At 50.6% G+C, this 21934-nt stretch overlaps 1 protein-coding gene across 1 annotated transcript in view; it reads right to left on the reverse strand.

Moving 5' to 3' along the window:
• LOC142303843 (activating signal cointegrator 1-like) overlaps positions 1-21934 on the reverse strand; it is a 110031-nt gene that overhangs the window by 9180 nt on the left and 78917 nt on the right. Inside the window, exons 9-11 of the mRNA XM_075345632.1 lie at positions 20522-20694; positions 13091-13215; positions 5263-5354 (exon numbers count right to left, since the gene is read on the reverse strand). Of these exons, the coding sequence (XP_075201747.1) occupies positions 5263-5354; positions 13091-13215; positions 20522-20694 (390 nt within the window). The remainder of the gene's footprint in view (positions 1-5262; positions 5355-13090; positions 13216-20521; positions 20695-21934) is intronic.

A 21934-nucleotide genomic window follows, 5' to 3' on the forward strand; every position in this document is an offset into this window, starting at 1 on the left:
GATATGGTGGACTTGGAGTCCTCCGCCCATTGAAGAATGCGTTGGACCTCCAACATTGCCAGGCGGCTGCGTGTCCCACCTTGGTGATTGATGTAGGCAACCGCTGTCGCGTTGTCTGACTGGACTCGAATGTGCCTGCCCGCCAACAGGTGGTGAAAGGCTAGGAGAGCTAGAAGCACAGCTCTGGTTTCCAGCACATTGATTGAAAGGGCTGACTCGGACGGAGTCCAAGTGCCCTGTGCTCTGTGGTGGAGATGTACCGCTCCCCAGCCGGATAGGCTGGCATCCGTGGTGAGAATCACCCAGGACGGAGTCAGGAAGGAGCGCCCTTAGGACAGGGAGAGGGGTCGAAGCCACCACTGAAGAGAGCTCCTGGTCCGTGGTGACAGAGCCACTAACCTCTGTAAGGAGGAAGGCCGCTTGTCCCAACAGCGGAGAATGTCCAGCTGCAGAGGACGCAGATGGAACTGGGCAAAGGGACCCGCCTCCATGGAGGCCACCATTTGACCCAGCACCTGCATCAGGCGCCTGAGGGAATAACTGCGGGGCCTCAGGAGAGAGCGCACCGCTAGCCGGAGAGACTGCTGTTTGATTAAGGGCAACTTCACAAGTGCCGGCAAAGTCTTGAACTGCATCCCTAGGTACGTGAGACTCTGGGTCGGAGTCAGAGTGGATTTGGGAAGATTGACAATCCACCCGAATTGGGCTAGGGTGGCGAGAGTGAGCGAAACACTCCGCTGACAGTCTGCGCTGGATGTACCCTTGACCAGAAGGTCGTCCAGATAAGGAAGCACTGCTAACCCCTGGAGGTGCAGGATCGCAAACACTGCCGCCATGACCTTGGTGAATACCCGAGGGGCCGTGGCTGACCCGAAGTGGAGAGCCACGAATTGGAAATGATCCTCTCCTATTGCAAAACGTAACCAACGCTGATGTGACACTGCGATTGGCACATGCAGATAGGCATCTCTGATGTCGATGGACGCAAGGAACTCCTCTTGGGTCATAAAGGCAATGACTGATCGCAGACACTCCATGCGAAAATGCCGCACCCGGACATGCTTGTTGAGAAGCTTGAGATCCAGGATGGGCCGGAAGGTACCGTCCTTTTCTGGAACTAGGAAGAGATTTGAGTAAAAACCTCTGAACCGTTCCCGAGCCGGAACTGGGACAATCACTCCGTTTGCCTGCAAGGACGCCACGGCCTGCGAGAAGGCGGCGGCCTTGGAGCAGGGGGGAGTTGAGAGAAAAAATCTGTTTGGAGGGCTGGAAGAGAATTCTATCCTGTAGCCGTGAGATATGATGTCTCTCACCCACTGATCGGAGACTTGCTTTAACCAAGCGTCGCCAAAGTGGGAGAGCCTGCCACCGACTAAGGACGTGGCTGGAGCGGGCCGAGAGTCATGAGGAAGCTGCCTTAGTGGCAGAACCTCCTGCGGTCTTCTGCGGACGCGCTTTTGGGCGCCAGTTGGATTTCTGATCCTTGGCTGAGTTAGCGGACGAGGCGGAAGGCTTAGAGGATGACCAGTTGGAGGAACGAAAGGAACGAAACCTCGATTGATTCCTACCCTGGGCGGGTTTCCTGGTCTTGGTTTGTGGCATGGAAGTACTCTTCCCGCCAGTAGCTTCTTTAATGATTTCATCCAGCTGTTCACCAAACAGCCGTGAACCAGCAAAAGGGAGCCCAGCAAGAAACTTCTTGGAAGAAGCATCTGCCTTCCACTCTCGAAGCCACAAAATCCTGCGGATAACAAGAGAATTAGCTGAAGCTACCGCAGTGCGGTGAGCAGCCTCTAGCATGGCAGACATGGCATAAGATGAAAAAGCTGAAGCCTGAGCAGTTAAGGTAACCATCTCAGGCATAGATTCCTTGGTGAGGGAATGCATCTCCTCTAGAGAAGCAGAGATGGCTTTGAGAGCCCACACTGCTGCAAAAGTCGGGGAAAACGCGGCCCCCGCAGCTTCATACACAGATTTGGCCAGAAGGTCAATCTGACGGTCAGTGGAATCCTTAAGTGAGGTGCCGTCAGCCACCGACACAACGGTCCGGGCTGATAGCCTAGACACCGGAGGGTCTACCTTTGGGGAGTGAGACCACTCCTTGACCACCTCAGGTGGAAATGGAAACCGGTCATCAGAACCACGCTTTGGAAAGCGTTTGTCAGGGCAGGCCCTGGGTTTGGTCACAGCGGTCTGAAAACTGGAGTGGTTAAAGAACACACTCTTCACTCTCTTAGGCGAGGTAAACTGATGTTTTTCTGCCAAAGAGAGTTGCTCCTCTGACACTGGCGGATTGAGATCCAGCACAGAATTAATAGAAGCAATCAAATCACTAAGATCTGAGTCACCCTCAGAGAAATCGATGGGATACATAGCCTCCGAGCCCCCAGTGAGGGCATCCTCCTCATCTAGAGAGTCAGCTCTTGAGACAGAGTCGTGGGATGGGGAGGGGGAGGAAACCCTGCGCCTTCTCTTAGAAGGACGGGGTCTGGAATCAGATGATGAATCCTCCGTGAGCTCCGATGGACGGAGGTCAGAGGATAGGAGTCCTCTGTCAAGAGTATTAGAGGCACCCTGTGAGGGAAACTGATGCATATTCATCAAAGTCCTGGACAAAAGTCCCATGGACTCAGCAAATGCCTGGGATATGGACCTAGAAAAGGACTCTACCCAGGCCGGGGGTTCAGTCACAGGTGCAGCAGCAGCCTGAGAGACCACTGGGGGTGAGACTCCAGGCTGTGGCACCGCCAAGTTAGAGCAGACATCACAATGTGGATAGGTGCTCGGCTCAGGCAGCAGGAGCTTACATGCATTGCATGCAGAATAAATCCTTGGAACATTGCTCCTTGTGTGAGACATGCTGCTGGAGTGGAGGCTTTGCAGAGAATGAACCCCAGGGAGAATATACAGAGGTCCACAACCGGAGACCGGCTGTGGCTTACCAGACCGCTGAGTGCGGTGTTGTGTGCCCTCCAGATCCCGAAGCCCGGTCCCCCAGTCGCAGCACCTCAGCAGAGATGCAGAATGCAGGATGTCCCAGAGCAGAGTGAACTCTGCCTGAGAAGAGGGCGTTCCTATAAAAGAGCGGGAACTGGAGGGCTATAGAGACCTGCAGGGAAGGAGGGACGTCCCAGCAGTGGGGAGTGTCCCTCCCCTGTGTAGAACGGCCGCCGGAGGAGGAGGAGCCGAACCTGTCCCTCTGCATGAGTGACATGCGAGGGCAGGAAAATGAAACTAGGCCTCCGGCGAAGCCGGGGCCTAAATTTAAGCGGCGAGGCCGACAAGCAGGCACCATCGGCGCGGTTCTCAGGCAAAAGCTAGAGAACCCGCCGGAAAAGTTAAAACAATCACATACAGCATACTCTCCCCTTACAATAAAGAACCGGGACCCCCAACATAAACGTCTCAGGTACTTAGCTGCTGAGACGCAGGGCCATGTCCCTGGGGATGAGTGCTCCGGTCCAACAGAATCCTCAAGGGGCTGTGGATGGAGACCGGACTCCTGCCAGGCATGGAGACCGTGCTGGCTCCCACTTCAAGCCAGAGCCCAGAAGGGATGGTGAAGGAGCGCGGCATGTAAGGCTGCAGCCTTGTAAATCAACCTTAACAACACCGCCGACACAGTGGGGTGAGAAGGGACATGCCGGGAGTCCAGACATGGACCCGCTTTTCTTCAAACTCTTTCCAAAAGTCAAACAAATCAGATGAGAATGCATGTGTGGATGTATGCCTCCTGACACAAAGCGATAAACTGGCTAGGACAGGCTACCAGGGGGTGTATAAGCTCAGAGGGAGGAGCTACACTTTTTGTGTCCTCCGGAGGCAGAATCTAAACACCCATGGTCTGGGTCTCCCAAAGGAACGATAAAGAAATGTGCTTTTCTTTAAAAAAGAAGGAAATATCTAAGTGACCCTAAATCTTTGAACTGTAGTGTAAAAAAAAATATATATTATATACACATTCATACATATGCACACACACAAACTTTTTTTCTTTAAAAGCGGTCCCATTCTCATCCAAAAAAAAAAAAAAGTGAGGATTGTGTCGTATGGGCCAATTCCTTGTGTATTTTGTACAAAATCCTCATTTTTCTATTGTATATTTTTCCATTTTTATGCTGGATGCAGTCCAGCCTTAATTATTGGTTGGGTGTATGGGGGTGTTGGTCCTGTGGGGTGCGTTTATATAGTGCTGGCCAGCCCGCCTTATCTAATAGTACGGCATCATCAACAGACTGTAATCCAGACACTGCATCACACGTACCCTTGTGACTGGCGCCCTGTACAAGCCTTATCTGTATGCATGTCTAATACTACTCAGCCAACCCCTCCATGAATTGGTAGGTTGTGAGTAGAGATGAGCAAACCTGAGGTTTGGTTTTGAACCAAAGACCAAATTTAAAAATCAAGGTTCGGGTACTTTACGTGAGAACATAACTCATGCAAGCATCGCAGTACTCCGGTACGCTTCGTGCTCAACCCTGTACGAGCCGCTTGCAGTGTTTTAACGGCGCACACTGGGGGTAACAACAGAAAAATTGAAAAAGCCCACCCCCCCATTCTCCCCAGAAGTATTCTGCTTATGGCTGAATGTACGTGAGCGGAGACTCAAACTGCCAACTAGTGACTTGATCCAGGGTTCGGGTCAAGCTCGTTTGCTGCCAGCAAACAACCTCCAAAGGTTCGCTCATCATTAGTTGTGAGTGGTTGTTTCATTAGTATTTTGCACATGTGCTAGCCCCACCTTTACCATGGGGGACTGCTGCACCCTGCTACTGCATTAGTAATCTGTCCGGGTTGTTTCTTTTTCTGTGATTTTTTCCTCCTTTTGAAAGCAAGCTGTTTTGTTGTCATACAGTCCGATCCGTGGACGACATGGTATAACTGCCATTTTATTCATTAAAATTCCTGTTGTTTGCCTGCATATGAGTCCATTGGGTGGGTGGTCCTGGTTACGGACATCTATGTCTGAATGCATGTCCACACAGGGAAAGGTGTCAGGTCACTAAAATAGTTCCACCTGACTCACATACATACAAACACCCGGGATTTCAATCAATAAAATTGCAATAAACTTAATGAACCCTTTCTCACAAAAATGAACGAAATATATAGAGAGTAGAGATGCACTCAATAAAATACAGGGAATCAACACTTATAAAATTAAGTGGTTATTTCCATCTTGACAACATTTTTTTTTTGTGCCTCCGGTTTGGCCTTAAACATTATACACCACAGCATAAGAAGTAGTAAGTAGCTCACCTGTTCCTTAAATTGCTCATTTGGTAGGCAGTCAACCACCTCCACACAGCCCAGCAGGCAGGAGGTTGGGTAATCCTTTGGAAATTTAACATCTATGAATATAAATAATGTAACAGTAAACATAAAAATTAACTTATGGTACAAAATCAAAATGATTTTTACACATAAAAAAAGTGCAAATAAGAAGAAAATAGAAATAAAAACAGTTTGAAGCCAAATGTAATGTAGATGTATTTAAATCGCCCACGCTGAATACAATGAAGAGGAAAATCAATTATTTAAAGAGGAATTTCAAATAAAGCTTAAAAAAAGTTACATGGATGAAAAGAAGGATTTTTGTGTACTCACCGTAAAATCTCTCTTCATTGGGGGACACAGGACCATGAGTGTATGCTGCTGTGACTAGGAGGCTGACACTAAGTGAACATAAAAAGAGTTAGCTCCTCCCTGGCAGTGTACACCCCGAGCCGGAGGCGGTACTATGCCAGTTTTGTGCAAAAGCAGTAGTAGGAGAGACCTGAACAACCATAACTAAACAATGTAATACACGAGAAAAATGTGTGGTGAAAAACACACCGTGCCTTATGGCACGTATATATATAATAGCCGGATGGAAACAAAGGTGACCCGCAAACAACATCGGGAAACATCCGGTAAATGAAGACCTCACAATCCAAACAGGGTGGGTGCTCTGTCCCCCAATGAAGACTCAGAGAAAGAGATTTTACGGTGAGTACACAAAAATCCTTCTTTCTCTATCGCTTTCATTGGGGGACACAGGACCATGGGACGTCCAAAAGCAGTCCCTGGGTGGGTACACAAGCCGTCCTACAGATCCAAAACGAAGCACAAATTCCATTGGAACGCTCTGTACACATGTTTACTACCTTTTTAGAGGTGTGCGACAGCCGTCTGCAACACCTTTCTCCCAAGGCAGGCATCTGCTGATGCCTGGGTGTGGACCTTGTAAAACCTGGTGAAGGTATGAAGACTGGACCACGTTGCGGCTTTGCAGACTTGCTCGGCTGAAGCCTGGTGTCTGATTGCCCAAGACGCCCCAAGTGCACGGGTGGAATGGGCTCTTACTCCTCTCGGAGGGAACTTGTCCCTGATTCGGTAGGACTCCGAAATGGCTGACCTGATCCATCTGGCAATGGTAGCCTTGGATGCCGGCATGCCCTTCTTGGGACCAGAAGGCAGGACGAACAGGTTGTCTGATTTGCGGAAAGGCGCAGTTCTTGAGACGTAAATCCTGAGCGCTCGTACTAAGTCCAGAGTGTGTAGTGACCTTTCCAAGGAGCGAGTGGGTGCCGGACAAAAAGATGGAAGCACGATATCCTCATTCAGGTGAAAAGGAGACACTACCTTCGGCAGGAACTCCGGAGACGGACGCAGGACAACCTTGTCCTGGTGAAAAACAAGAAAAGGTGAACGGCACGAAAGAGCTGCCAGTTCAGACGTTCTCCTGATTGAAGTGACCGCCACCAAAAAAATCACTTTCCAGGATAAGTGTGAGACTGAAGATTCTTTGAGTGGTTCAAATGGAGCCAGTTGGAGGGATCCTAAAACCAGATTGAGATCCCATGGTTCTAGCGGAGCCCGATAGGGCGGATTCAGATGAGCGACTCCTTGGATGAACGTCTTGACCTGCGGACGTGATGCTAGATTTCGTTGGAAAAGAACAGACAAAGCCGAAACCTGCCCCTTGATGGTTGCCAGCGAGAGACCCACTTGCAACCCTGCCGGAAGGAACGCTAGAAGCGTCGGTAGCGACAGAACTAGCGGGGAGAGATTTCCGTTGACCTCGCACCACTGAAAAAGGCCTTCCAGGTGCAGTAGTAGATCTTCGAAGATGAAAGCTTTCGAGCCCTAATCATAGTCACTCCTGGAGCAAATCCTGACTGGGCTAACAGCCAGGATTCAAGAGCCATGCCGTCAAATTGAGAACCCCTGAATTCTGATGGAAGAGCGGACCTTGAGACAGCAGGTCCGGCCGATCCGGAAGCCGCCATGGGGTGTCCGCGACGAGCTGTGCGAGTTCTGAGAACCATGCTCGCCTGGGCCATTCTGGGGCGATGAGAATCACCGGAATGCACTCTGCCTTGATTTTCTTGAGGACTCTTGGGATCAGTGGCAGAAAGATGAACGGTAGTCTGAAGTGATTCCACGGAAGAATGAGGGCGTCGACTCCTAGCGCCTGCTTGTCGTGGGAGCAAGATATGAACTGTGGGACTTGATTGTTGAACCGCGAGGCCATCAGGTCCACATCCGGAGTCCCCCATCTGTGGCAGATCTGTCCGAAAACGTCTCTGTTGAGAGACCATTTGCCCGACGCCAGACCTTGTCTGTGGAGATAGTCAGCCGCCCAATTTTCCACGCCGGGGATATGTACCGCGGAGATCCTGGAGTTGTGCGACTCTGTCCACTGTATGATCATCTTCACCTCTCTCATTGCCATGACGCTCCTCGTGCCGCCCTGGTGATTGATGTATGCCACCGCCGTGGCGTTGTCCGACTGTATTCTGATAGGAGACCCCTGTATAAGGCGCTGAAAAGCTTGCAGGGCTCGAAGGACCGCTCTGATCTCCAAAACGTTGATCGGGAATCGGCTTTCCCGGGAGGACCACTGTCCGTGAGCCGTGTGATGATGGAACACCGCTCCCCAGCCCAGAAGGCTGGCATCGGTGGTGACTGTCTGCCAGTATACCGGTACGAATGACATTCCTTTGGAGAGATTTAGGCTGTTGGTCCACCAGAGCAGAGAGCGGCGGACTTCCGGGGACAACTTTATCTTGCGATACAGGGTGAATAGCGACTTGTCCCAATTGTGCAGCAGAGATAGCTGAAGGGGACGAAGATGAAAGCGGGCGAACGGGACTGCCTCTATTGCCGCCACCATCCGACCTAGGGCCCTCATACCGAATCGTATGGACACCGCTCTGGAGCGGTGGAGGGTCTGGACATCTCTCTGGAGGGAGGCAATCATTTCCTGTGGAAGGGACACACGTCCTTGGATGGTATCGAACTCCATGCCGAGGAATGTGATCCGACGGGCCGGGGTCAGAGAGGACTTCTTCCGATTGATGATCCAACCGAGCCGGGACAGAGTATCGATGGTAACCTGGACACTTAGACGGCAGTCGTTGAAAGAGGACCCCTTGATCAGCAAGTCGTCCAGGTATGGAATCACCAGAACTCCTCTGGAGTGCAGGATCGACATGGCAGCAGCCATGACTTTCGTGAATACTCGGGGCGCAGACGCAAGGCCGAAAGGTAGGGCAGTAAACTGATAATGATCGTCTGCCACGGCAAAGCGCAGGAATTTCTGGTGTTGATGTGCAATCGGGATGTGCAGCTATGCATCCTGTATGTCCAGAGAGGCGAGGAATTCGCCAACCTCCATGGAGGCAATGACCGATCGGAGGGACTCCATGCGAAATTTTCTGGGTCTGACGTACCTGTTGAGGACCTTGAGGTCGAGAACGGGACGCACAGTGCCGTCCTTTTTGGGGACAACGAAGAGGTTTGAGTAGACTCCCCTGAACCGGTCAGAGTCTGGGACCGGCACCACAACCCCTGAGCGGCGAAGAGTTTCGATGGCGTGAAGAAAAGGGCGAGCTTGCGCGTCTGACTCGGGAGGATGGGAAAGGAAAAACCGACTTGGGGGCATTGACGAGAACTCTATCTTGTATCCCGAGACTAAAATTTCTCTGACCCAAGCGTCTGTGATCAAGGGCAGCCAGACGTGTTGGAAAAGAGACAGGCGCCCCCCCACCTGGTCCGCGCTGACGCGCGAAGACCACGAGTCATTTGGAGGAGTATCGCTGAGATCTAGATGCTGGTTTGGCTGGCTGGCGTGATCTAGGACGCCAGGACGGATTTGCTTTGAAGGACGGGTTCTTCCTGTTTCTCTGTGGGGATCTGTTCCTCCTAGGCTGTGTAGTGGAACTGAAGCTGCGAAAAGGACGAAAACCTGAGGTCGACTGGCGGCGCGGGATACGTCTTGGTCTCAGCTGGGGAAGGGAAGTGCTCTTTCCTCCCGTAGCCTCGGCGATGATCTGATCGAGCCTGTCCCCGAACAGTTGGCCTCCTGCAAATGGGAGGCCGGTAAGAGATTTCTTTGAAGCTGCGTCTGCATTCCAGGCTCTGAGCCAGACCGCCCGGCGGATTGCCACCGTGTTGCTGGCCGCTTGTGCTGCGCAGTTGGCAGACGCCAGAGATGCGTTAATGATATACTCACCTGCTAGGACAATCTGTGCCGCCATGTTGACGAGCTCGGGATCGCCATCCTGTGAGCGAAGGCCTCTGCGGAGGGTGTCGGCCCATGTCACCATGGCCTTCGCTACCCAGACGGCGGCGAAAGCCGGCGACAAGGCAGCGCCTGCTGCCTCGAAAGCCGAACGGGCGAATCTCTCAATGTTTCGGTCCGTGGCGTCACGGAGCGATGTCCCCTGTGGCAGAGATAGAACCGTATGCGAGGACAGGCGGGAGACCGGGGGGGGTCGACCACCGGTGAGCCTGCCCATTCCTTCCCAAGATCCTCGGGGAAGGGATAGTGTAAGTCAATCGACTTACCGTTGTTGAACGTCTTGCCCGGTTGCTGTCTGTGCTTGCGTAGGATCTCAGCGAATTCCGGATGATCGCAGAAAGACCTGTGGACACGCTTAACACGTTTGAAAGATACCTGTGAGCTCTGGCAGAGTCCGGCTGGAGCTTCAGCGTCTTATTCACTGCGTCGACCAGGCTGTCCACCATACGCCTGACATCAGCTGCCTGGTCCGAGTCCAGCAGTGAGGCTGCATCCGACTCTTCTCCGGAGAGATCAGATGGTCCCGGAGAGAAGTGGCGCTCGGGTCTTGGAGGGGAGAGAGACCTCTGGGAGGAATTGGAAGACGAGACCATGCGGGTTCGCTTCCGCGCTCCAGCAGCCAGGTCAGGGTCAGCACAACTGTCGTCCTGCGGCGGCTGGACCTGTGTGGCATGGCTGAGCGTAGGGAGCGACTGCAAAGCTTGCGCGATGGTCAGGGACGCCCTTGACAGAGAATCCACCGACTGGGAGAGAGAAGTCAGCCACTCCGGGGGAGGGAGCGCATTGGGGCCCGATGCGTCCTGTACTGCTGCAGTAGCGGCGTGGACGGGGGGGCTGGCGGCGTCTGGGGCAATCTGCGTGGGCTGCGGATCGGGAGTGCAAGCTGCGCAGAGGGAGGTAGCCTGGCCTTGGGAGAATTTTTCGTTGCAGGACGAGCACGCAAAATGCATTATGAAGGGGGCCTGTTTGGATCGGGACGACTTAGAGTTAGGCATGGCTGCTCAGGGCTCCTACTAGGGACACTAGGGAGGAGACAGGAGAAAATTGGAAGAAAAAAAACAAAAAAGTACAAAGTGTCGCTGGTCCTAATGAGGAGCAGCACTCACCCTGGCCTGTGTCCTTCCCGGGTCAGCAGGGGCCTCAGAGTAGCTGGAGGTAGCCGCAGAGAAAAGTTGCTGTTGCTCACCGGCCTGCCTGTGCTGAGGTGAGCCGTTGGTAAGAGAAAAACGCGCGCGTTTGCCTCTTTTTTTTTTTTTTTACTGCTGGAGGGGGCGTGTGGCCGATGAGGTGGCTTTCTCTGGGCAGAATATGCAAAGGGCGGGCCAGAGGGGGCGCGCGCGCAAACGGGGGGCGGAGCGCTCCGGCCCAAGTTAGGCCCGAACCCGGGGACTAAATTAATGAGCGGCGGCCGCCGGGAGCGCAGCGCTGGGTGCGGAACAGCTCTCACCTGCGTCCACGCGCGTCGCTCGGATCCATAAGTCCCCTCCACAATTGCTGCGGCCCCTGGTAAGTGTTGAGGCATCCGAGGGGCCGCGATGGAGACTGCGCAGCGCTCCTGCGCTGCAGTGCCAGAACCTCAGCCTGGGCCCAGGGTATCAGGTGAACGCTGGGGGAGGCCTGGTGACAAAAGAACCCCTTGATGTGAGCGCTCCTGCGCTGCTGGCCGCTTGTGACAGTCTGACATCCTCAGGGAATCCTCTTCACCTCCACCAGAAACACCCCATGGGACGGTACCATGGGGGGGGTCGACGGAGAGTGTGTGCCCTTAAATCAAATAATAATCTCGGTCCCCAATCAACCCCTGGGGTGGTACCATGGGGCCGGAGGGGGATAGGGCCTGGCGTCTCGAGCCCTCAGGCAACCCTGGCGCGAGAGTTCTCTCTGAAGCAGGGTCTTTAACCCTGCAGAAGAGACAAAAAACGTAGAACGATGAGAATGCTGAGCGGTGCCGTATAGCCCGAAAAAAACGGAAAAAACCGCAATAGCCTAGGCTGAGGTTGGCCCACAGAGATATGGGCCCACTTCAGCCTCCTACGACACTAAGCAAAAAACTGGCATAGTACCGCCTCCGGCTCGGGGTGTACACTGCCAGGGAGGAGCTAACTCTTTTTATGTTCACTTAGTGTCAGCCTCCTAGTCACAGCAGCATACACCCATGGTCCTGTGTCCCCCAATGAAAGCGATAGAGAAATTAGGCAGGCTTTTGAATTTTACACTGATAAGTGTGAATAAGCATTCTTAAAATGGTTTATATGGGTGTATTTATGCCTTTAATGGGTTGGTACAATTAGAGCTAGTATCTTTTTCAATTAGCACAGGTGAAATCATTAGTCGCCAACGTATAAAGGGCTGAAAGGAAGATTCGGACACCAGGACAAATTTTTCAGGCTTGTGCCAAGTTAAATTCCAGAAATGAATATAACAATAGAAAGTTCTAATAAATAAAGTCAGGGACACAAATATAAAGAATGAAAGCAACTTGCCAAAATGCCACAGTTAGTTACAAGTGCTTGCTGCATATTATTACTGTACAGAAGGTTACAGAGGAAATCGCCCTCCTCCCTCCATCCTTGTGTCACAAATGTTTATCCTTCATATAAAATCCCAAAGTCCACAATCTGTGGCATCATCAAATAATCTCATCATACAATGCAAAGTTTTTCAATATCATTTTGATATACCGTATTGTAAAAGGAGGTCTAACATAACACTATTTCCCTTGTGACAATCACACATTATGTGAACACAACTTCCAGGACCGTTTTTCCAAGTTACATATTTTTTTAAACTAAACATAGTCCTCCAAACAACTTTAAGGCAAAAAAAAGAAATTGTCGAAATGCGAAATAGTACTCCAAGAATGTAAGAAGATGGCCCCATTCAGCCTGTCGCATATCAGGACGGGCTGCAGTCTGAAGAAACGCATCTCCCAAAACCTAGGTCTCAACTGACAGAGGAGCTGTATCATGAGTACACGTATCAGGGCTGCTGGAGACCCAGGAGAAAAAAATAAATAAATCTTCTCCTCGAGTGATTGAGTACAGGAAAAAGAGGCCGGATAAAAAAAAATCCTTTGTGCTCAGTCAGCTGAAAAGATGTATTTCTTTTGATGTTACAGCCCTTCTCCGGCAGCTCACCGGTATGTGTGCTTATGATACAGCTCCTGTCAGCTGAAACACCAGACTCCGGTGTTATGTTTCTTCAGACTGCAGCCCGTCCTTACATGTGACTAAGACATTCTGCCATTTGAATTAAGTGATAAGGCAATATTGTCACATTCTTAAAGAACCCCACATTGACTGAGCAGAGACATACTGTAGCCAGACAAACTCCCACATATACCCTCCACCTCAAAGGCATTAGATCACGGCTTCAAATAATGGATCTTAGGGTAGGTACACACTGCATTTTGCATCACATGTTCAGAAAATCTCACTCTGTCCCTAATAACTAAAGATCCCTGAAATAAATTTTTACTAGTGCTTTTTATCAAGTTTTTAAAATATTTGCCAGCTCAACCTTTATGAAGTAGCACTCGGTATGAGGTCTCTAGTTCTGAGATCTCCTGTGGGGAAGGATTTTTAGCTGCAGCTGCTATCCATAGACGGCCTCTATGAGCACTGTACCATGATCTGCCCTCCACTCTGAAAAAGAAAGCAGAGAAAAAAGAGAATTTTGTTACTTACCGTAAATTCTTTTTCTTATAGTTCCGTATTGGGAGACCCAGACCATGGGTGTTTAGCTTCTGCCTCCGGAGGACACACAAAGTACTATACTTAAAAGTGTAGCTCCTCCCTCTGAGCTTATACACCCCCTGGTAGCCAGTCCTAGCCAGTTTAGTGCAAAAGCTGAAGGAGAATAGCCACCCACAAGTAGAACCGAGTAGGAACCGGAACAACCGGAGACTCTGTCCACGACAACAGCCGGTGATAAACACACGGAACAAGAAAATTGCCAACAGGCAACAGGGAGGGAGCTGGGTCTCCCAATACGGAACTATAAGAAAAAGAATTTACGGTAAGTAACAAAATTCTCTTTTTCCTTATCGTTCCTTTGGGAGACCCAGACCATGGGACGTTCCAAAGCTGTCCCTGGGTGGGAATAAACAGAAAAAACTAAGAAGTAGGCAGAGCCTAACTTCACAAGTGGGCGACAGCCGCCTGAAGGATGCGTCTGCCCAAGCTCGCATCTGCCGAAGCATGAGCATGCACTTGGTAGTGCTTCGAAAAGGTATGCAGGCTAGCCCAAGTGGCAGCCTGACAGACTTGTTGAGCCGTAGCCTGGTGCCTAAAAGCCCAAGAGGCACCGACAGCTCTGGTCGAGTGTGCTTTGATCCCCGGCGGGGGAGGCACCTGAGCACTCTGGTAGGCGTCCGAAATGGTCGATCTAATCCAACGGGCCAAGGTCGGCTTAGAAGCAGAGAGACCCTTGCGCCGCCCTGTGGTTAGCACAAAAAGAGAGGTGCACCGCCTAAGCGCAGCGGTTCGAGACACATAGATCCGGAGAGCACGCACCAGATCTAGAGTATGCAGCGCTTTCTCAAAGCGATGAACAGGGGCCGGACAGAAGGAAGGCAAGGAAATATCCTGGTTAAGGTGGAAGGGAGAGACCACCTTAGGAAGAAAGTCCGGGGTCGGACGGGAGAACTACCTTGTCTTGGTGAAAAAACAAAAAAGGTGACTCCGAGGAGAGCGCAGCCAAATCAGAGACTCTCCTGAGAGAAGTTATGGCAACTAGAAAGGCCACCTTTTGAGAAAGACGATACAAACAAACCTCCCTAAGGGGCTCGAAAGGGGGTTTCTGCAATACCATGAGGACCAAGTTAAGGTCCCAGGGATCCAAGGGCCGCCGATAAGGCGGAATGATGTGAGACGCACCTTGCATGAAGGTGCGGACCTGAGCCAGCCGGACGAGACGCCGCTGGAACAGCACTGATAGAGCTGAGACTTGTCCCTTGAGAGAGTTGAGGGACAGTCCTAGCTGCAGACGGGACTGTAAAAAAGACAGAAGGGTCGGCAACGAGAATGGCCAAAGAGAATGGCCGGAACAGCGACACCAGGACAGGAAAATTTTCAAAGTCCTGTGATAGATCTTGACGGAGGAAGACTTACGGGCCCGAGTCATAGTGGAGATGACTTCAGGAGGAATACCAGAAGCCGTCAAAATCCAGGACTCAAGAGCCACGCCGTCAATTTGAGTGCCGCAGAATTCGGGCGGAAAAACGGACCTTGCGAGAGCAGGTCTGGACGGTCCGGAAGATGCCACGGCATCTCCACGGACAGTTGGAGCAGGTCCGGATACCAAGCTCGCTTGGGCCAGTCCGGTGCAGTGAGAATGACTCGACGGCCCTCCATTTTGATCTTGCGCAGGACTCTGGGCAAGAGAGCTAGAGGGGGAAACACGTAGGACAGACGAAACTGGGACCAGTCTTGAACCAGAGCGTCCGCGGCGAAGGCCTGAGGATCGTGGGAGCGAGCCACGTAAACCGGAACCTTGTTGTTGTGACGGGATGCCATTAGGTCCACGTCCGGAGTGCCCCACTTGCGGCAGATTGACTGAAACACTGCCGGGTGCAGGGACCACTCGCCACCGTCCACGGATTGACGGCTGAGATAATTGCCTCCCAGTTTTCTACGCCAGGGATGTGGACTGCGGATATGGTGGACTTGGAGTCCTCCGCCCATTGAAGAATGCGTTGGACCTCCAACATTGCCAGGCGGCTGCGTGTCCCGCCTTGGTGATTGATGTAGGCAACCGCTGTCGCGTTGTCTGATTGGACTCGAATATGCCTGCCCGCCAACAGGTGGTGAAAGGCTAGGAGAGCTAGAAGCACAGCTCTGGTTTCCAGCACATTGATTGAAAGGGCTGACTCGGACGGAGTCCAAGTGCCCTGTGCTCTGTGGTGGAGATGTACCGCTCCCCAGCCGGATAGGCTGGCATCCGTGGTGAGAATCACCCAGGATGAAGTCAGGAAGGAGTGCCCTTGGGACAGGGAGAGGGGTCGAAGCCACCACTGAAGAGAGCTCCTGGTCCGTGGCGACAGAGCCACTAACCTCTGTAAGGAGGAAGGCCGCTTGTCCCAACAGCGGAGAATGTCCAGCTGCAGAGGACGCAGATGGAACTGGGCAAAGGGAACCGCCTCCATGGAGGCCACCATTTGACCCAGCACCTGCATCAGACGCCTGAGAATATAACGGCGGGGCCTCAGGAGAGAGCGCACCGCCAACCGGAGTGACAGCTGTTTGTCTAAGGGCAACTTCACAAGTGCCGGCAAAGTCTCGAACTGCATCCCTAGGTACGCGAGACTCTGGGTCGGAGTCAGAGTGGATTTGGGAAGATTGACAATCCACCCGAATTGGGCTAGGGTGGCGAAAGTGAGAGAAACACTCCGCTGACAGTCTGCGCTGGATGTACCCTTGACCAGAAGGTCGTCCAGATAAGGAAGCACTGCTAAACCCTGGAGGTGCAGGACCGCAATCACTGCCGCCATGACCTTGGTGAATACCCGAGGGGCCGTGGCTAACCCGAAGGGGAGAGCCACGAATTGGAAATGATCCTCTCCTATCGCAAAACGTAACCAACGCTGATGTGACACTGCGATTGGCACATGTAGATAGGCATCTCTGATGTCGATTGACGCCAGGAACTCCCCTTGGGTCATAGATGCAATGACTGATCGCAGAGACTCCATGCGAAAATGCCGCACCCGGACATGCTTGTTGAGAAGCTTGAGATCCAGGATGGGCCGGAAGGTACCGTCCTTTTTCGGAACTAGGAAGAAATTTGAGTAAAAACCTCTGAACCGTTCCTGGGCGGGAACTGGGACAATCACTCCGTTTGCCTGCAAGGACGCCACGGCCTGCGAGAAGGTGGCGGCCTTGGAGCAGGGGGGAGTTGAGAGAAAAAATCTGTTTGGAGGGCTGGAAGAGAATTCTATCCTGTAGCCGTGAGATATGATGTCTCTCACCCACTGATCGGAGACTTGCTTTAACCAAGCGTCGCCAAAGTGGGAGAGCCTGCCACCGACTAAGGACGTGGCTGGAGCGGGCCAAGAGTCATGAGGAAGCTGCCTTAGTGGCAGAACCTCCTGCGGTCTTCTGCGGACGCGCTTTTGGGCGCCAGTTGGATTTCTGATCCTTGGCTGAGTTAGCGGACGAGGCGGAAGGCTTAGAGGATGACCAGTTGGAGGAACGAAAGGAACGAAACCTCGATTGATTCCTACCCTGGGCGGGTTTCCTGGTCTTGGTTTGTGGCATGGAAGTACTCTTCCCGCCAGTAGCTTCTTTAATGATTTCATCCAGCTGTTCACCAAACAGCCGTGAACCAGCAAAAGGGAGCCCAGCAAGAAACTTCTTGGAAGAAGCATCTGCCTTCCACTCTCGAAGCCACAAAATCCTGCGGATAACAAGAAAATTAGCTGAAGCCACCGCAGTGCGGTGAGCAGCCTCTAGCATGGCAGACATGGCATAGGATGAAAAAGCTGAAGCCTGAGCAGTTAAGGTAACCATCTCAGGCATAGATTCCTTGGTGAGGGAATGCATCTCCTCTAGAGAAGCAGAGATGGCTTTGAGAGCCCACACTGCTGCAAAAGTCGGGGAAAACGTGGCCCCCGCAGCTTCATACACAGATTTGGCCAGAAGGTCAATCTGACGGTCAGTGGAATCCTTAAGTGAGGTGCCGTCAGCCACCGACACAACGGTCCGGGCTGATAGCCTAGACACCGGAGGGTCTACCTTTGGGGAGTGGGACCACTCCTTGACCACCTCAGGTGGAAATGGAAACCGGTCAACAGAACCACGCTTTGGAAAGCGTTTGTCAGGGCAGGCCCTGGGTTTGGTCACAGCGGTCTGAAAACTGGAGTGGTTAAAGAACACACTCTTCACTCTCTTAGGCGAGGTAAACTGATGTTTTTCTGCCAAAGAGAGTTGCTCCTCTGACACTGGCGGATTGAGATCCAGCACAGAATTAATAGAAGCAATCAAATCACTAAGATCTGAGTCACCCTCAGAGAAATCGATGGGATACATAGCCTCCGAGCCCACAGTGCGGGCATCCTCCTCATCTAGAGAGTCAGCTCTTGAGACAGAGTCGTGGGATGGGGAGGGGGAGGAAACCCTGCGCCTTCTCTTAGAAGGACGGGGTCTGGGATCAGATGATGAATCCTCCGTGAGCTCCGATGGACGGAGGTCAGAGGATAGGAGTCCTCTGTCAAGTGTATTAGAGGCACCCTGTGAGGGGGGCTGATGCATATTCAAAGTCCTGGACAAAAGCCCCATGGACTCAGCAAATGACTGGGATATGGACCTAGAAAAGGACTCTACCCAGGCCGGGGGTTCAATCACAGGTGCAGTAGCAGCCTGAGAGACCATGCTGCTGGAGTGGGGGCTTTGCAGAGAATGAACCCCAGGGAGAATATACAGTGGTCCACAACCGGAGACCGGCTGTGGCTTACCAGACCGCTGAGCGCGGTGTTGTGTGCCCTCCAGATCCCGAAGCCCGGTTCCCCAGTCGCAGCACCTCAGCAGAGATGCAGAATGCAGGATGTCCCAGAGCAGAGTGAACTCTGCCTGAGAAGAGGGCGTTCCTATAAAAGAGCGGGAACTGGAGGGCTATAGAGACCTGCAGGGAAGGAGGGACGCCCCAGCAGCGGGGAGTGTCCCTCCCCTGTGTAGAACGGCCGCCGGGAGGAGCCGAACCTGTCCCTCTGCATGAGTGACATGCGAGGGCAGGAAAATGAAACTAGGCCTCCGGCGAAGCCGGGGCCTAAAATTAAGCGGCGAGGCCGACAAGCAGGCACCATCGGCACGGTTCTCAGGCAAAAGCTAGAGAACCCGCCTGAAAAGTTAAAACAATCACATACAGCATACTCTCCCCTTACAATAAAGAACCGGGACCCCCAACATAAACGTCTCAGGTACTTAGCTGCTGAGACGCAGGTCCATGTCCCTGGGGATGAGTGCTCCGGTCCAACAGAATCCTCAAGGGGCTGTGGATGGAGACCGGACTCCTGCCAGGCATGGAGACCGTGCTGGCTCCCACTTCAAGCCAGAGCCCAGAAGGGATGGTGAAGGAGCGCGGCATGTAAGGCTGCAGCCTTGTAAATCAACCTTAACAACACAGCCGACACAGTGGGGTGAGAAGGGACATGCCGGGAGTCCAGACATGGACCCGCTTTTCTTCAAACTCTTTCCAAAAGTCAAACAAATCAGATGAGAATGCATGTGTGGATGTATGCCTCCTGACACAAAGCAATAAACTGGCTAGGACTGGCTACCAGGGGGTGTATAAGCTCAGAGGGAGGAGCTACACTTTTAAGTGTAGTACTTTGTGTGTCCTCCGGAGGCAGAAGCTAAACACCCATGGTCTGGGTCTCCCAAAGGAACGATAAAGAAAATAAAACAAATAGTCTCCAAATATGAAACCAGTCACATATCAAATATAACAGGAGTCACCTTGAAACAAAAATCACCACTTATCAGCTGGGGAAGTTGTACAAATAAGCGCAGGTCCAGCCAAAGCATATGCTGTATCATGCGGACCTATATGGTATAAGCACAATGTTCCCTATGCAAGAACACAGCAATGTTAGATCCCAGACGGGAAAAAGAGAGGGAGAGGGGAGATATTTTGGAGAAGATCAGTGTAAGGGGGAGATATTATGGAGAGGGGCAATGTGTTGGCAGATATTACGGAGAGAGGTAGTGTGGAGACGAGCATTGTGCAGAAGGGCATTGTGTGGGGAATATTACGGAGAGGGGCAGTGTAGGGGGACATTATGGAGAGGGGCAGTGTGGGGGGATATTTTGTACAGGAAGCATAGTGAGGTGCAGCATGGGAGATATTTATGTACCGTCGATGGTTCTGGTGCCGTATACATGTGCAGACGGTGCTTCTGATCTTGTACACATGTAACAATCCATAACGTGCTACATAGCTATGTTAAAACTTAAAATAATCAAAATTAGCGCGTGTTCACACTGATTTTTTATGAAGTAGAAATTCTATAAAAACTTACTACTAGTGACCTATCAATGTACTGATTATGCACTGGTGATATATTCACGCAAGTACTCAAAAACATTTTGCGGCCCTTGGGATTGGTTCAGTATGGCGATGTGGCCCTTGGAATAAAAATATTTTGCACCCCTGGAGTATACTAGAGTAAAATGCTAGTGAAAAAATAGCAGATAAGTGGTTTCATAGAAGTATTAAATAAGGTACATTTACTGTTTGCCCATATTGTCTATAATGTAATGTCCACTAGAAACTCACTGACATGCGTTTCGCAGATTGTTCTTTAACAAGGGAAATAAATATTATATATACTAAAATATATATATATATATATATATATATATATATATATATATATATTACACACACACACACACACATAGTTGGTCTGTGGAATATATATATATGTTTGAAAAGTGGATTCTAGGAATATGACATTGATTATATATTCTTTCTAAAAGGGGTTGATCCTTATTAGATAATGTTCAGCACCAGCTGCACTTTGTTAAATGTAACACGTCATGCTGTACCCCCATTTCATGGGTCCAACGGCTAGTTTCCACCACTGCTCCCAGTGTCTAGCATTGGCTGCGGCACTGATAGCACAATGACAGCCAATCAGTGAGCTCAGCAGGCCTGCCAGTGTAGACAGAGCACCCTGTTCAGAGCTAATGACCGTCAGCACCGCAGCCAGTGACAGATACTAGGAGCTAGAGGACTTGGGGAAGGTAAGAACAGCACAATTTGTTATTTAACAAACTGCAGCCAAAGCAGAACGATACCTGGAAGGGAACAACCCCTTTAAGTTATGTGGTAGCTTAAAAAGGGGACCACATGTATCGAATATTTACTTCATATCTTGTTGATATGTGGTAAGTGTCTTGGATGGGAGTAATTGCACACAAAGTAAAAAGAGAGTTCAGACACCATCTTTACCTTTTAATGCCAGCAACAAGAAGTGAAGCCCATGGCTGGTGCATACTCAGACACATGCCTTGATCACTGATCTCCTGCAGTTCTTTGTCCTGTATCCGAAGTCTACTGCGCTCATCGGAGTCTTCTACACCAGTCCTTTTCCTATTTGAAGTGGCGCTCACCTGATCAACCCACTGGAAAAACAAAACACAAAAATTGTAGAAAAATAAAGATTAAATACAGTGATCAACGTATTGTTAGCCCTCTATAACTCATTTGTAAGGCCACATCTGGAATATGGGATCCAGTTTTGGGCTCCACATTTATAAAGGATATTCAAAAGTTAAAGTCAGTTCAAAGGCGGGCAACTAGATTATGGAAGGCCTCCCATACGATGAGAGTTTGGAAAAGATGGTCTTGTTAAGCTTAGAAGTAAAAAAAGACATCTCAGAGGAAATCTCATTTACATGTAGAAATACTTTTGTGGTCAATGGAAAGGACTGGCACATGACTTATTTCTTCCAAAGACAATACTAAAGGACCAGGGGGCACTTATTACGAGTGGAAGGATGGGGATTCCGGCAGCTAAACAGGAAAGAGTTCTTTACAGTTAGAGCGGTCAGACTGTGGAATGCCCTACCACAAGAGGTAGTAATGGCAGATACTATAACAGCTTTTAAAAAAGGGCTGCATGATTTCCTTAGTACTCAACATGTGGGTTATAAAAAAGTTGAACTTCATGAACCTACATCTTTTTTCAACCTATGTAACTATGCAATTAACGTACCATATATTTCGTATTACAAGATGAACCTTAACATAAAGGTCACCTAAGGTTTAGACAGGAGAAAATGGAAAATAAATTTTTTTTTTTCCTGTTAATTAAATATTCCCTGGTGCTGTAATATGGAGGGGTCATTATGACCAATTTTAACTTACTACGATAAAATAGGGAAATAATAAATCTATCGTTAGGGTTTCTATGCAGTGTGTATTATACAACACACAGCTCTGCTACATGTACATTTACAGACGTACAACTCTGAACAGCATTCACACCTGTGTATGTCTATTGTTGACCTGTCCTCTGCCTTACGCACAGTTCACCACTCCCTCCTACAAATCCTCTCTTCCCTTAGCTTCAAGGATCTCCTTATACCTTTCCAAATACACATTTAGCGTCTCCCACTCCCATACTATCTCCTATGTCAACTCTCTCTGTTGGTGTCCCTCAAGGCTCTGTCCTGGGACCCCTCCTCTTCTCCATCTATACTTAGGACAAAAAAAACACAACAAAAACACAAAATGAGCATATACCATATAATAAAGTAAAAAAGTAAATAGTACTAGTACATGTAAATAACATAGGGCACTTAGTTAGCAACGTTTGATCAAAAAGGGTAAAAGACATCCCACCGCAACAAGGTGTACTTA

Source organism: Anomaloglossus baeobatrachus, chromosome 4 (assembly GCF_048569485.1).
Source record: "Anomaloglossus baeobatrachus isolate aAnoBae1 chromosome 4, aAnoBae1.hap1, whole genome shotgun sequence".
Taxonomy (NCBI): Eukaryota; Metazoa; Chordata; class Amphibia; order Anura; family Aromobatidae; genus Anomaloglossus; species Anomaloglossus baeobatrachus.